Source organism: Diabrotica undecimpunctata, chromosome 6 (genome assembly GCF_040954645.1).
Source record: "Diabrotica undecimpunctata isolate CICGRU chromosome 6, icDiaUnde3, whole genome shotgun sequence".
In the NCBI taxonomy this organism is placed as follows: Eukaryota; Metazoa; Arthropoda; class Insecta; order Coleoptera; family Chrysomelidae; genus Diabrotica; species Diabrotica undecimpunctata.
In genome coordinates, this window is record NC_092808.1 from 130,197,355 (window position 1) to 130,213,805 (window position 16,451).

Genomic DNA, 16,451 nt, shown 5'->3' on the forward strand with positions numbered 1-16,451 from the left:
TTCGCCAAAGTGATTTCCATCGTTTAATAATACTACATAATATGGTATATATAACAACTAAATAATTATTAGGTAGGTATTACAAAAGAACGAAGTAGCATAGATTATCTTACGGAGATTTCAAATCGAAAGCGTATTTAAAGCACAATACATTAAGACTAAGAAAATCTTCAATTGAATAGATGGCAGAAATAAGAAAAACATATGTTAAAGATATTAAAGAAACCGAACAGAAAAATGAATTTTTTCTATTTAGTCTAATATTTATGTTTATATTTTAATATTTTAATTTTATATTTATTCTAATAAACCTATCGAGAAACAAGTAATATTAATTTATTTCACAAGGTGACTGCAAAACTCAAAACTCGAAACAATATTCCGTAAAAGAAGTTGTGCAAAAGGTACCACATGTAAATCTTCAGCGACTACACTTAGATCGATCGAGTACTGTGGACCGGTGTCGCCCAATAGCCAGCACATCAAATGTATTGACGTCCAACTAAAATAAACCGGGCTTTGCGTATTATATCAAGCCATGGACGAATCTATTTCACGACAACGTTCTGGCAACCAGTACTGTGCCACACACCCACCTCACACGCTCGCCAAAACCATGCTCTTGTCAGAAAGTACAGACAAATTAAAGTCGACCCCGTGCTCCGCTCTTAAGTTGATATCACCGGCAGAGACATAACTAGGTTTCGCTCAAGGAATAACTCTCTAGACTCTGCAAGAATTTTAACTGAAAGAAACTTCAAGATAACCGACCGTACGCCAGAAGGTTTCGACCAACCAAGACGAATTTCGCCCACATTGAACAGAATAAGAACAAACTGTGGCAGGTGCTCCGGGGAAAAATACCCAAATTGCGATTTCGGTGCTGCAAGACAAACGGTTAAATATCTGGTGGAGGAATGGTCGATCAGGTCCTACCGATTTCTTAGTTGTGACAGAAGAGTCCATTGAATATATTTGTCAACTCAATGTTTGTTTGGAAAAATTAAGTATTGTTATTTACTGATTGTAATGTATTGTCATCTTTGTTTACACACAAAATTTATCTGTGATGTACCCACAGGCCGGGACTGGCCCGCCGGCCCGCGGGCGTTTGTTAACATTTATCCATAAAAATTTTTAGAACCTTTACCCAAAGAAGATGCAGCTACTGTTCCCCTAATTTTTTTAACTTGCTCCCGAGGTCGCCGTTTTATTGATTCATTTATGCAAAGATCAAAAAAAGACGCAAAAAAGTTTACTAATCCTACCCCCGGCTTCCCGTAAATCGCTCTCGTAGGAGGGGGAAAACGTAGTCGAATTTCCATTGTTAGAGCCTAATCTTCAAAACCTCTAACATGACATTTCCATTTTGAGTTTTGGCAACAAATATGTGGGATTGGAAATATGCCTAAAAAACACTGAATTTAAACTTTCTCATTACAAGCGATCTCACGTTACGAGAAATTTTTTCACGACGAATTTGTGTAGTTCCGAAAGAAGTAATTGTACAATCAAAAAGAAGATTTTGGAGATTAGGCTCTAAATACGGAAATTCACAACTGTATAGAAACTGACTTTTTGAGATTTACGACAAAATGCAAAAATTACATACGAAAGCTCCACTTTTCTCGTTTAAAACGCATTTTGATTTTTGTCGGTAAGATACTCTGATCAAAAGATATCGAATTTTTACCGTCGAGTAGATACAAATTTTATTTAAAATTTATTTCGTGTGCGTAACTGACATTCAAAATCGCCGGTTGCTTCAAGCGTTATTTCTGAGAGGACAGTTCATTCTACATAAAAAGAGCTAATAAACAATTTTGTTCAAAATTATGTCAGCTACATTTTTTATTTAAAACTTTTTTTTCTACGTCGTACATTTTCTTGGTAAATTGATTTTATCCGTCCCCCTCCCTTACGGGGGGTTTTAGGAGGAAGCCCGGGTGTATAAGTAGTAAACTTTTTTGCATATTTTTTGGGGTCCCAAAATTGACAATTCAGGTTGTTCGTATGATTTTTAGAGGTTCGGTGGCATTTTCGTCTCTGACGACTGTAGTAAATAAGTAGGGGAGAAGGGGGAGACTTGATCATATGGGAGACTTGATCACTCTTTAAAATTTCAGTAAATAAGCAGCCTAGAATTATAAAACCGGCAACATAGCGTAGCTGTTAGTATGGCAGTAGATCCCATGTAATTTAGTTTTCGTTAGAATACACAACGAAGAGCACGTGTTCATTACAATTATTTTGTCCCTACCGAGAACTGTTTTCAGAATTCTTTCAAGTTGATTTTCTTTACTATTTGTTTAGTTGAGTGTTTCGTATAATTTTTATTTAACATCATAATCATTTAGTTTACGTTTTGCATAGTTTGCAGTGAGTTCTAGTTTGTTGTCATATTTTTATAGACTAAAATATTAAAATTGCCTCTTGGGGGAGACTTGATTACTTCTTATCTGGGAGATATGATCCCGGGATTAAGTCTCCCAGAAACTCTTTATAGATTAATGTTTTTTATTTTATAGATATGCCACGTCAATACAAAAGGAGGACAGGAGCCAAGAAAAGAACAGCAATCGACAGCCAGAGGTTAAAAGAAGCTGTTTTAGACGTTATTAATAACGGTACGTCCTCAAGGGAACGGCAAGTCGTTTTCAAATAAATATTATGACATTAAAAAGATAAGTTCGCAAACAACGATCCGAAAATGTTGAAATATCCTTCTCTCCTGATTACAAGAAGGCTCAAATATTTACAAATGCAGAGGAAAATATGTTTAAAAATTATTTAGATATTGCCAACAAATTACACCATGGCCTTACAAGAAAACAAGTAAAAGAACTGGCGTACGAGTTTGCCGTAAGAAATAGTAAAAAAATACCTGCTTCGTGGAATAAACATAAGCAAGCCAGTTACGATTGGTTATACGGATTTCTGAAGGGGATGAAGACCTTATCACTATGCTCTCCGGAAGTAACTAGTCTTTCTAGAGCAACTAGTTTCAACAGAAATAATGTATCAAAATTTTTCGGAAATTTAAAGACAGTTCTTGAAAAGCATGGAATTGGACCAGAAGCAATTTGGAGCGTGGACGAAACTGGACTTTCCACTGTCCATAAGCCAAAAAAGATCATTGCATGCAAAGGTGAAAAGCACGTTGGTAAAATTACGTCAGGAGAACGTGGAGCAACAGTAACTGTTTGTTGTGCAATCAATGCAATTGGAAACCATATACCGCCTTTTATGGTTTTCCCTCGAAAACTTTGGCAAGATCGCATGATTGATAATAGCCCACCAGGGACCACCGGTAGTGTTGCCCAAAATCGGTCTTGGTCTTGCAGTCTTGGTCTTGTTCTTGCGTTTTCGCAAGACCAAGACCAAGACCAAGACCGCCTAATTTTAGCAAGACCAAGACCAAGACTGACCCTGCAAGATTTACGCAAGAACAAGACTAAGCCTGCGAGACTCTTGCGTCTTGCAGTTAGGACGGAGTGTCGTTTTAGCGAGTATTGTAGTTCGGGTATATGCTTAAAGACTCTATGAGACGCAAAAAAATATGTAATAAACACACATGAAAATCATCAATCAAAATATTCATTAAAAACAACATATTTGACACGTGCTCAGAGGTCATAATTACAATGTAAAAATACAATATTTTGTACATTCTTTTCCAGCATACGACTTCTTCGCTCTGAAATTAATTGTCCAGATTTTGAGAATAGCCGCCCTCTAATCATAAAATAATCTTGCATTGCTACGCTACTGGATGACCGCTTCTAATTTTATCAAATCTTTTGAACATTTTCAAAATATGTAAATGCGACTACCGACAATAAATTTTTAATCATAATGGACAATCATGATAGCCACGTTACTCTCGAAGCCATAACGTATTCCAAAGAACACGGAATAATTCTTCTTACCATAGCATCACATACGTCGTATAAGCTCCAGGCGTTAGACAGGAATGTATTTGGCCCTCTCAAGAGTTTCTATCATACTGCCTGTGATGATTGGATGGTGACCCATCCAGGAAGGACTATTACAATATACGAAGTCGGAGGATGCTTAGCTTACGCTTTCCCTGCTGCGTGGAGTAAATGCTTAGCATTTACTCCACGTAATATTAAAAGCGGATTCAGAGTTATGGGTATATGGCCTTTCAATTCCAATATTTTTACCGATGAAGATTTTACGTCGGCCTATTGTTACCGATCGCAAAGATCCGGAAAATAATTTCACTTTATCTCAGTTTGATGTTGCAACACCAGCAATAGATAACAATAACGAACCCTCCACTTCTACTGGCACTTTCACCACCTCTGAAATAATTAAACCATCTTCCTCAACTGGATCGATTTCACATAATCAACAATTACGACGAACACTAATAGAGGACAAAAACCAGCCTTCTACTTCTACTGGTACTTTTACCACACCTCAAATAATTAGATCACATCCTGTAAATGGAGATACTTCACAAAATGATCAACTACAACAAACATAAATGGAGCACAATAACCAGCCTTTCACTTCTGCCACTTTTAGTAGCCCAGAAATGATCAGACCTCATCCTAAAGCCGGGCCCAGGACTTCAAAAAAGGGTAGAAAGCGAGCAACTACGAAAATTCTCACAGCTACACCAAAAAAACTTAAGTTAACCAGAAAGTTAGAGCTAAAGAAGAAAAAAAAAATCGAAAAAGAGCAAAAGGCCAAAGTAAGAGCACTTAAAAAATGACTAAAAAACTTGGGATTTGAGGGAATCTTCAAGTTCGGGGGCAGTGACATTATGCTACCATCGTCAGAGTCTGAATATGATCCTAATGATGAAATGCAAGTAGAGACAGATACTGAATGTGAATCAGAAGCAGAAGGTGACGAGTTTGAATTGAGTGTGCAAGATTTGGTAATTGTAAGCTTTATCTCCGAAAGAAACTTAGTCCATCGTTACGTAGGACAGATAAGGGGAAGAAAGAACAAGGATTTTAAAATCAAATTTGCCCAAAAAAGAGATGACAAAACCTTTCAGTGGCCAGAAAAAGAAGACATGGGTGAAGTCGCAGGTGACCAATTTTTAAAAAAGTTACCAAGCCCGACTTTTAGGAGCTACAGTAAGCGCATAGGATGTTTTGTCTTTCCTAAATCATTGAGAATGTTCAATATTCAACAATAATATTTTTTTCACTTTTATAACTTTTTGAATATAATTTTCTGCCAGAAAGTGTTTCTATTTTTAATAATATTATTAGTTTTCAGCATCCAATTTTTGGTTTTATTTTAATATTGTAAATCTGGGAAAGTACAATCAAGTCACCCATACACAAGGATCAAGTCTCCCGAAGTACGGGGAGACATGATTATAAATCTATTTCTAATGAGTGTAGAGTAATAAAATCTCATGACGTATTCAAAAGCGCTACAGGGTAATCCGTCAATAATCCGTCAATAAATTCCGTCCGCATTGCAAAATTCTGTCGTTTCATAAAGAGCAGGTAGGTATCACCCTGTTTTAAGGGATTAGTCCATTGTTATCGACAGATAAACACTGAGCCAGAGGCGCGCTAGTGGGTTAATTGACAAAAGAATATGCATTCTTAAAAATCATATTAAAGGAAATAAAAATGTAATACAGCAGAACAGTGTTATTAAAAAAATATAAAATGTAACAATAAAATATATACGAACCGAAATCGGGAAATACTCACAAACACACACGAATGAACTTTACATATTGAAACACTTGTGGGGAGTTTAAATCAATTTATTCACAAAAACTACAAAAACTTTACTGGATACGTTATTACAATTCTACATCACTATAGTCTTCATCCGAAGAACTGTCATCATCCCCTGGTGTTATAATTATAGGGTCAACCACCTGATCGACCAAGTTGTCCAGTTCCCACATTTTATCTTCCTCTTTTAAAACATGCTGGATTGCTTTTTGCCAGTTTTCTGATGTGATTTCCATAATGGCTTGATCAAACAATACCTTGACATCTTTCATTTTAAATGTGGTATTGTGCCTTGCAACATATCCTTTAACTTGTGCCCATATAAGTTCTATGGGATTTAATTCGCAATGATATGGCGGTAGGCGTAGCACAGTTACTTTATACTTTTCTGCTACATCTTCTACGGCATATTTTATGAAGCGAGATTTATGTTGTTTTACTACGGCTAGTAGTTCCTTCTTTATTGAATTCGTCTCAAACTGAATACCTTTATTTGACAGCCAGTTAATAATTTCTTGCTTTCTCCAAGCTGAAGTTGGTACCTTCTCTATGCGCCTTGAATGGTAGCTTGCATTATCCATAACCACGACCGAATCAGCTGGAAGAAATTTTAACATTTCCCCGAAGTAGTCTTCGAAGACATCCGAATTCATGTCCTCATGATAATCTCCCGTCCGACACGACTCAAAGCTTAACAAACCTTCTTTTAAAAATCCTTCTTCGCTTCCAATGTGAGCAATTATAAGCCTCTTCCCTTTTCCCGAAGGCACTTTAATACCCGTCGAAAGGCCTTCTATGAAAGCTTGGCGAGCACTTGTTACATTTTTATCTTGCCACATTTTTTGGACTATATAACCTTCGTTTATCCACGTCTCATCAAGATAAAAAATTTTCTTGTGCTCTCTGCGGTACTGTTTTATAGTTCTCAAATATTTTCGTCTCCAGCAAAGTTTTCCATAAAAGTTTTCTGGATATCAAAGGAATATCGTTATCTTGGCTTATCTCCATTAGTATTTTGTCAAGGGTGGGTATTTCCTTTTTAAAATAAAACGAATGAACTTTTCTTCGAATGTCACGTTTGGTGTCTTCACCTAAGATTTTTATTGGTCTTCCTGATTTTCTCTTGCATGGACTTAACTGGCCTGATATCTTTCTTTCTCGCAATAATTTAAAAATCGTGGACTGTCCAATTCCAGTCATTCGGGCACATCGCTCAACACTTTCTTGCACAGACAAACTAGGGTGATCGTGTTTTATGCAATCATATACATTTAAAATTATAACTTTTTCACTAACAGATAGCGGAGAATTTTTTACACCTCTTTTCTTTGGAGTAAATGTCGCCATTTTATAACTTTTTCACTATTTCTATATCACAATATTACTGTACGTTTAATTGGTGTAGTAACAATTACTAACTCGAATGTCGAATGTCGAATGATAATAATAAAATAAAAGAGGGATTATAATGAAAGTGTAAGTAAAACCTCATTACGCGTTATTAGTCTTCATGTTGATTTATTTTAGTTCTTAGTAATATTAGGAGGTGCGTCATACCCTTATCAGTTTCTTCTAATGCTTTTATTCGTTCAGTAAGGAAGTGAATTTGTTCTTATAAATAAAAATGTAATTAGCTTTAATGACCATATAATGGAATACGAGTTTGAAGAATAAGTTAATCAAAAAATTAAATAAAATTGGTTATCACAAAATATCCAAAATATGATATTTTGAGGTACATCAATTTTTGACGACGAAGTTGACATCCGTCCATTTGCCTACGCCCATGACGACACCGAAATTCAGGCAAATTTTATGACACTTCATGATTTATTACTCTACACTCATTTGAAACCAATTATAGTTTTTCTCTATTACTAGATTTTACAAAAACTGGTTATGTATTTATTATAATAGCAGGTGTATATATTTCGGGTGTATAACACCCAAAACTTTGATAAATTTGTAATGCTCCACTAAATTATCAAGGTTCTAGATCGGTTATAAAAAAAGTTATCTGAAAAAATGTAACGGTGGGATCAAATCTCCCTCTTCTCTCCTAAACAGTTAATTGAATCAACCTCCATCTTATAGAAGCATTAATAATATATATGGATGTCATTATACAGAAATTATATCTCTAATTCCAGTTAGACACAAATCTATATCATACCATTTAAAACATTTTATTTGCATAAACTGTACATGCTTATCAATTTCAAGGCAATCATCCACATTGATAATGATAACACTTGCCGTTTTCGTTTGTATAATTATTTTGTGGTGAAGTTTTTCACAATCACCTTGAATATTTCGTCATATTACCGTCAAAAATATTGACTGTACACAAGTACCGAAAATACCGTGCGCATTTTTAACTAGTGTTTGACGTCACAGAAGAGGACCGACAATTTATTCGCAGAGAGCCTAGCGGTGACGTCACGGTATTTCCGAGTAAATAGGTTCAAGGTCCTACATTTAATCTGAACGGTCTGGTGCATAGAGGAAATTCCCGAGACCTCAAGAGTGCCATTTAAACTGTGAAATTCCGATAAAATTCCCATTTGGCAATGAACGACAATGATTTGATGGTAATTTAATTTATGTTATGATAGCGATCTCGTGAGATAAGATATACGGAAAAAATAATAAAAAATGAGAATTTTATTGAAGGTTAAGACAAAATGCACGTATTAGTTCTTATTGTACTACTAGACTTATTGTGATATCAATAATACACGGTGTTCGAAAAAACTAAATAATACAGGTTAATCTCGTAGTGAAATTCTTTTCTTGCGGCATGTTTTTAAATATTGTACCTATTTATATGGGATTAAAGCACATTTTTTTTATTATTTACGACCAGTATATTGCTCCCCATTTTTAAGTTCTTGGTTCTTAACATTCCACTGTTAAATTTCCTGAATGTGAGGAGTGGGCAAAACACACTCAGCTGGTTTACAAATGGGTCTAGGATGTGTTAGCAGGCGGGCGCTGAGACGGGCGTGACATCTGATTTGAGTCGGTCATTGGTTCGGTCAAGTCAGGCAGCATTAAGGACTCTGAGTTGGCTCAAAGCTTGTTCTGGACTGCAAAAGTACTCTACTGTCGTTAAAATGCCTAATAGTATTAAATGAAACTTGATACAACTTAAAAGAAAGAAGTTTTAATGATGATTGGGTTTGAAACAATTACTGGCCTTTATCAGCATTTACAACTTGTAGTGGCAATCTTGAAATATTAACAGCTGTTCAGTTCTAAATAAGATGAATTATAATTGACATATTTATTTGTGGACACTTACTTACTCTTTCGTCTTACGGATATTATAAAGCCCTGATCTCAAGCACGATCCTGTTCCATCTTCACGGTCCTGTCACTCACGTTATCTTAACCTAACACTTTTGAATTCAGGCATTTGTGAGTGGGCTGATCTACACACTTACTATCACCCTGTAGATTCTTCTTATAATCTTTCTTCCCTATGCAGATATTATGAGCATGGCTATCATAAATGCCTTCGAATCGGGAAGAATGAGATATTAAAATATATGAACAGTATATAACTAAATAGCGAAGCTTAAAAGGATCTAAGAATGAGTCCCTGTCAGATAAAGACTATAAACTTTCACTACAATAAGTCAAACCACAGTAGAATAATTTATCCAGTAAATGGTGAGCTTTTATAAATATAAACAATTTATAAAAGCTCAGAAATCAAAGTCAAACTGAAAAAAAAAAATAACCAGATTAGGGAAGATTCAACAAATTTCGTTTCACTTGATTGGTTTGCATGTCTGGACACTAACAAATGAAAATTAAGTAAACTTGCAAATATACAAAGATCAAGGGAAAGACCAATATTACATGTAAATATTCGATCGAAAAAGAAATATACAGATTTCCAAAGAAAAAGTTTTATATCAAGTTTCAGGACTCTAACATTTTTGCAACAAAAACATAAGAATATAAAAAAAAGAAAAAGACCCACTGACACTATATTTGATAGGATTCTTCCTTACATCAAGGAAAACAGTTGTACCAGGAATCAAGACTCTGTGACTATTATTACAAGACAAAGAAAGGGCATTAAGGTATTAGAAAAACACGAAAACATTGCCTGAAATTCAATAAAATTCTTCCTTACGCCAAAACGAACCTATGTACCAAGTTTCAAGGTTCTAAAGCTTTTCCTTCAAGATAAAGGAAAGTCATAAAATAGCCAAATTAAATAGAGTTCTTCTTCCACCACGAGGAACCTATGTACCAAATTTCAAGAATCTAGTACTTATCATTCAAGCAAAAGGAACGACATAAGAATATGCGAAGATAAAGCCCTATATAGGAACCTATAGGAAAGAGGATTCCTTTAGGATAGGAATTTTTCTTCAAGGATTACCGCACAGATGAACAAAGGCATGATTTCAATAAGGGCTTGTCGGGTTTGTAATAATTACAATTTAACAATTTATAAAAAATGAATGAGGTCAATAAATAAATAGCACTTCATTTTTATTGTATTTTAAATTATTTTAATTGTATGCAATTTACTTTATTCGAATTCAAGCTGACGGCAAGTTAACATTTTTTCTCATCTAAAATATTGTATTTTTAAGTCTCACATTGAAGTTTGCACTTTAACAATAGTCAACAATCTTGTATTTGTTTACCATTACCTAAATATAGACTAAATTTATTGTTATCAATACTAAAAATAAACGTAATAGAACATTTTTTGTAAACATCCTCTTTCTGTCTAGAGAAGACTTTTTATTACGTAAGTCATGGTTTTGGTCGTTAGAAGGCACCATTTTTGTCGATAAAAAACTTTATTTGAACCACAGTTGAGGAGCGCATTTTACCCATAGACATAATTTTAAAGCCATTAAAGGTGATCGCTTTTTTTTCCAATACAACAATTCAAAATTTTTAAAATGATAATCCTGATGTCATTTTGTACCAAAGTATCTAGAAACACTAATCGATAGGTACATTAGAGATGGTATATTGGCTTAAAAGTTCGATACAATAGGGACAATATACGTGAAGAGCAGGATTCGCTACAGAAACCATTTTGTACAGAAAGTAAAGTAGGTTCTGAAAAACCTACTCAACCTACGACATATACGAAGCAATCACAAAGGAGATTTATATGAAAGGAATAGACGGAACTAGCTAAAAGTTGATGGACTGCATGTTAAGAGCCGTGTGATGTACACAACGTTACTGAGGAATAGAGTGTAAAGCCAGGTAGCCAGAGGCTGTCTACAAGGGAGAGTCTTATCTAACCTTTTGTGAACTCTGATCATGGATAAATTGATAGCTAGACTCAGCAACAACAGACATCATATCCTGGGCTACGTTAATGATCTCGTCAGCTTAGCCCACGGCAAATTTAATGGCAAAGTCAGAGATAAAATGTAAGATGCTCTGACTGAAATTATAGAATAGACTTCAAATGTAGAAATTTGCCAATTTCTGGAAGGTCTTCCAATTCCACGTTTATCGTCCTTCCCGTGGTTCTTTCCTATTGTGTATTAGATGTCTGTTCTTATTTTTGTTCTTCCTGAAAAGTATTCGCCTTTATATATTCGTATTTTCATGTTTGCATCTTTAGTTTCTAATATATCTCTTTTATACTTTTAGTATTGTAGTTTCTTCTGTCTTTTTGGATATCATTCTTCACCTAACCTTCTGTTTAGTTTTTCAAAATCTGCTGATGTTTTGTCTATCTTTACACTCGTTTCTTTCATCTGTTGTAGGGTATTTGGGCTCAATTTTAGATTTCTGTTTATCTTGTTCTGTGGACAGATTTTCTTTACAAAAGTTGTATCGCTCATGTTATAGTATTGAAATTGATAAGTTCAGTCATGTATTTGTTCATATTTGCGCCTTTGATATTTGCTTATCTGATTGAAAGGCTTATTTTAAGTCTCAAATTATTTCTGGTCCAATTTAGTGGTGAACACCTCTAGAGGTCAAGGTGAAACCAACAGGAATATACATGTTACCTCATGTATATTTTAATAAAACTTTATCAGACTGGTTAAATATAAATATGTCAGTTTTATGTTTTATCAAAAGGGTAATCTGAACTTATCAGTTTAGGTTGGAGATTAGTAACTGACTGTTTAGTAACCGCAAATATTCTCTAAAAATACTTATATATACATATATATATACATATATATATATATATATATATATATATATATATATATATATATATATATATATATATATATATATATATATATATATCCGAAAATGTAGAATTACAAATACAGAGAACAGGAAGGATAAGCTAAAATTGATAAACGAACAGCACTGGTCACCAAAATAATAAACGAGGAAGTTGCTCAAGCACTTAAAAAATAAAAAAGATAAAACAGTTAGAGCAGATGATAATCGCTGGGTGAGTATGGACAAGTTTATGAGAAACATGAACAAGTTGACGAACAGGTTTGTTTAATTTAATTGTGGAAACAAAGGGAATGTTCACAATGCAAGAACCTACAGGCTTCAGGGCCATAAAAATACTTAATCTGCTGTTATATACATCATGATATACAAGGTAGCAAAGAGGGAATCAAAGCGCGCTGTAGCTACGGCTAAAGAAAGATCGTTTGCACAGCTGTATGAAGAGTTGGAAACATCCGAAAGGATGAAAAGATTGTAAAGCATTGCTAAAGCAAGGGCCAAGTCATCAAAAGTCTTTCCCCACATGCGACAAATTAAGAGTGCGGATGTTAGAGGGTTAAGAAGCGATGTTGAAATAAAGCAAAGATGGTTTGAGTACTTTAGAAAGTTGCTAAATAAAGAACATCCCAGAGGAGACAGATAGATAGATAAATAGTTTATTTGACTATAAGTTACAACAAGGTTTATTGCAAATCAAAAGTACAAATTATAATTATAAAACATTACAAAAAATGGTACAATACATTCACAGATACACTCTCGTAATATTCACCCAGTGTATAAGGACGCATGGTCACTAGGTACTCTTTAACTTGGTTTTTAAAAGCTGTAGTTGAATTAATGTTTCACCAGAGGATGCGGGATCCCACATGAGAATGTAATACCGGGGATAGCGAGAGATGAAGTTGTTGAGGCATTAAATAGGATGAAGAATGGTAAGGCAGTAGAACCTAATTAAATGCCTGTTGAGGTTTGGAAGGGTCTAGTAGAGGAAGGGGTTGATATTTTGTAGCAAATAATGAGTATCATATATGAGGAAGAAATAATGCCCAATGCATGGAGAGAGAGTATGATGGTATCATTGTATAAAGATAAAGTGGGCATCCAAGACTGTAATAACTATAGAGGGATAAAGTTAATATCTCGCACAATAAAAATTTGGGAGAAACTGTAGAGCGAAGGTTAAGGTAAAAGACATAGATAGGAGAAGATGAGTTTGGCTTTATGCCAGTAAGGAGGACAACAGATGCCTTGTTTGCTTTGAAACAGCTGATAAGAAAATACAGCGGGAAGAACAGATAGTTACATTTGATATTTATAGATCTTGAGAAGGCTCGTAAAGGATGTGTATTCTCCAGAGGAAAAGATGGAAGGACTGTGTGGCAGACGACTTGAGAGATAAAGGTTAAGGTGAAGAAGACTCGATGGTCAGAAATGAGTGGCGACGAAGAGTAAGGAACAGCGACCAGCGAAAAGCTGAGGAACAAGATGGACTGTTGATATTAAGATGGAGTTACAAATAAGATGATAACTTTGGATAGTAAAAAGTAATAGTTTTAAGTACCTAGGATCGATACTAGAGTACATAAGAGAATATATTTAGGCGAATGTCTTGTGTGGCAGAAAGAAACTGAACATTTTATAAAACTACCATAAATCCAGCTATGATGTTCGGAAGTCAATGTTAGGTAGTTAAAAAGAAAAAAAAAGAGAAACAAATAATGAAAAAGAATAAAGAGAAATAGGAATGGGGCTAAGAACGCATGAGGCGGAAATTAAATGGACAAGTGGAAAGACAAAAAGAGTAAAATGAACAATAGAGCATCTATAACGTCAAGATAGCAAGAAATGTTACTGGAACGAGTAGCAGATGAAGATAGAAATTTATGAAGAAAGTTAATTAGGGAAGCAGACCTCGCATAAGGATAAAAGCGACGAAAATGATGATGAATGGATTTCAATTAACAGGGTACAAAGTTATCGAAATAATACAGACAAATAAACACCTTGAATCATACATGATAACTAAAGCATACAACAATACGATCCATAATGACTGACGAAACAAGGCTTGATACAATTAAAATAAAAGGAAGAATCGAAACGACACAGATGGAAATATTAATAAGAATATCCGGAAAAAATTTATAAGATATTTCTAATAGGCAATAGCAACTTACGAAACGCTGGTGTGACTAGGCGAAGTGAGATGATTGAAGAATAATGCAATTTTGCCTTTTGAAGAATGAAAAGAAGGTGGCAGAACTTTATGTGAAAGTAGAGAAGAAAATACCGAATTTATACGGCAAATTAAATAGTGATACAAAAGGGTAACAAGAGAAAATGTTTTGAAAATAAGACCAAAAGCTGGGTCGTTATTATACATGAAAAATGTAAAGGTAGATTTTACTACGATATGACTACAAAAATAATTTGGTATATAATTTATAAGGACGTGCAAATAAACAATTATCACTTCAAAAATTTTCAGACAAAAAATTAAAGCAATTAACGATTTTATTTTACGAACTAATTATCTTGCGATTTTATTAAAACTATTAAGTGTATTGGGTCGGAATGTAGTGGATAATTGTGAATTAGCTATTACAAAATGACATCAAAAATCAGAAATTTAGATAAATTGATGAATAAATATACAAAGATATTTCCCCTAGTGTGAGAATAAATAAATAACAACAATTTAATAAAAATGTTTTATTTTAAACATATAGGTACCATATATAATATTAATATGTACAAGAATAAAATACTCTTAAAACAGAGTACAAATCTGTATATACAAAACATCTGTAGCCATGGACATTTAAAACATTTTTTTTAAATCTACCCCATCCCTATCGCCCTCACAAAGAGCTCAGGTAGAAAATTTAACCTCTGTATATCCGGTGCCGAATAAAATTGGAATGTATTCAAAACAGCAGATGGTTCGGCAGACACATTTTAAATTTCCATGGTCACATCCTTCTCTCACGTCGTCATTTTTACAAAAATACAATCATCTCACTATCACAATGGTCTGGTATTTTAAATACCTCGCACAATTTTCTTTACAACTTACCAATAAAAATAAATTAAATATCACAAAACAGAAAATATGACTCCAGTTATTCTGAGATTACCTAGCCAAAGTTGAAATTAATTAACACATTTGACAGCCTAATAAAAGTCAACAATGAACAATTTGGATTATTCTGTCTATAATTGACAATTTGGTCACTAGCTACTGGAGTTATTACTTTAAGAACAAAACAATGTTAAAATTGCAAAGAAAATTGAGTCGTTGTTAGGGAGATCTCTTTTAAAACACTAACAGTTGCGAGTTTTAAAAATTGCCTAAAACACAATAATTTAAGTAAGTCTAGTTACACTGTCATGGCTATAAACTGTCTTTGTTGTAAACCGTCTGGGGTATCTTTTGCTTGAGTAGAACACAAATCTGGTGTAGACATGGACCTGTTGAGCTTTCCATCTCCCATACTAAAACTAAATATGGACACTAATGACGTAATGCGGTCGATTTCCATTGAAGAACCACCGGTAGGCTCTTGTTGTCTTTCTGCTGCACTGACTTCTTTGCTAACCGAATCAGACAACAATGTAGCGTCGTCTAGGAACACTGAATCGTCACTGTCATCTTCCTGTTTGCTCTTTTTGGGAAGAATGGACTGGACGGCCTCCTCCGTTTCCCATTCAGCAACAGCACGCCGCCTCTTTAGAGAGGGAGAATTACTACGTTCCCGTAACACGTTAGAACTCTTATCTAAGTCAAAATAGGTTAACTCGGGAGTATAAGGAGGATGATTCTCCTTGTCCTGATTTTCCGAGCACTTAACACAAGTAGGTTGTAAAAAATCACTAGAAGACGATTCCTGAATGGTCTCTGAGGAAGCACTGGATTCCAAACCTGCTTCTTCAGCCGTAAGTCCCACAAGTTCCTCCTGGGCAATAACAGGGCGAGAAATGACAGGCGCAGGGGCCTGATAGTGCACCATATTATACGCTTCTTCCATAAAGATATAACGCGCTTTCTGCAACACAGTAGCAACAAGTAAATTTTTATGTAAACTAACGCCACCACGATGTGATCTACTCTGTGCGATCTTGGTCAGAGAGATACCAATTAACCTTTCAGCCTCACTTGCCATTGTAAACAGTTCAAAACACAAACACACTGCGACGATTATTGCGCGTCGAAGAACTAAAGCTCTACTTCCACTACCTAACTTTCCACTAAAATGCGGAGGAGCAAAACGGTTACATATACTTATAGCTTCATGCTGTGACGTCACAACCTACTTTCAACGTGTCGTTCACCAATGAGACGCGTCCTTGCCGATTCGTACCGGGGTGATCCGATCGGACGATCAGGGAACATTCTACATGCATACAGCCTTAAATTTTTTCTGGATGTTGCCACGTTTAAAATTTATTTGTACTTTCGTTACCTATCTAAAATACTATGGAGCCTAATAATAAGAAAACATGTAA

General features: G+C 34.8%; 1 protein-coding gene across 1 annotated transcript; it reads right to left on the reverse strand.

The window, feature by feature from the left end:
• Nucleotides 1-14,642: 14,642 nt before the first annotated feature.
• On the reverse strand, nucleotides 14,643-16,217 carry LOC140443897 (uncharacterized). The gene has a single exon (XM_072535403.1). It carries the CDS (start codon nucleotides 16,106-16,108, stop codon nucleotides 15,326-15,328), a length of 783 nt encoding a protein of 260 aa, XP_072391504.1. The 5' UTR covers nucleotides 16,109-16,217; the 3' UTR covers nucleotides 14,643-15,325.
• Between the last annotated feature and the right edge of the window lie 234 nt (nucleotides 16,218-16,451).

Bases quoted from the DNA above. Each gene is read 5' to 3' on its own strand.
- LOC140443897 (XM_072535403.1), bottom strand. From the start codon at position 16,108: ATGGCAAGTGAGGCTGAAAGGTTAATTGGTATCTCTCTGACCAAGATC.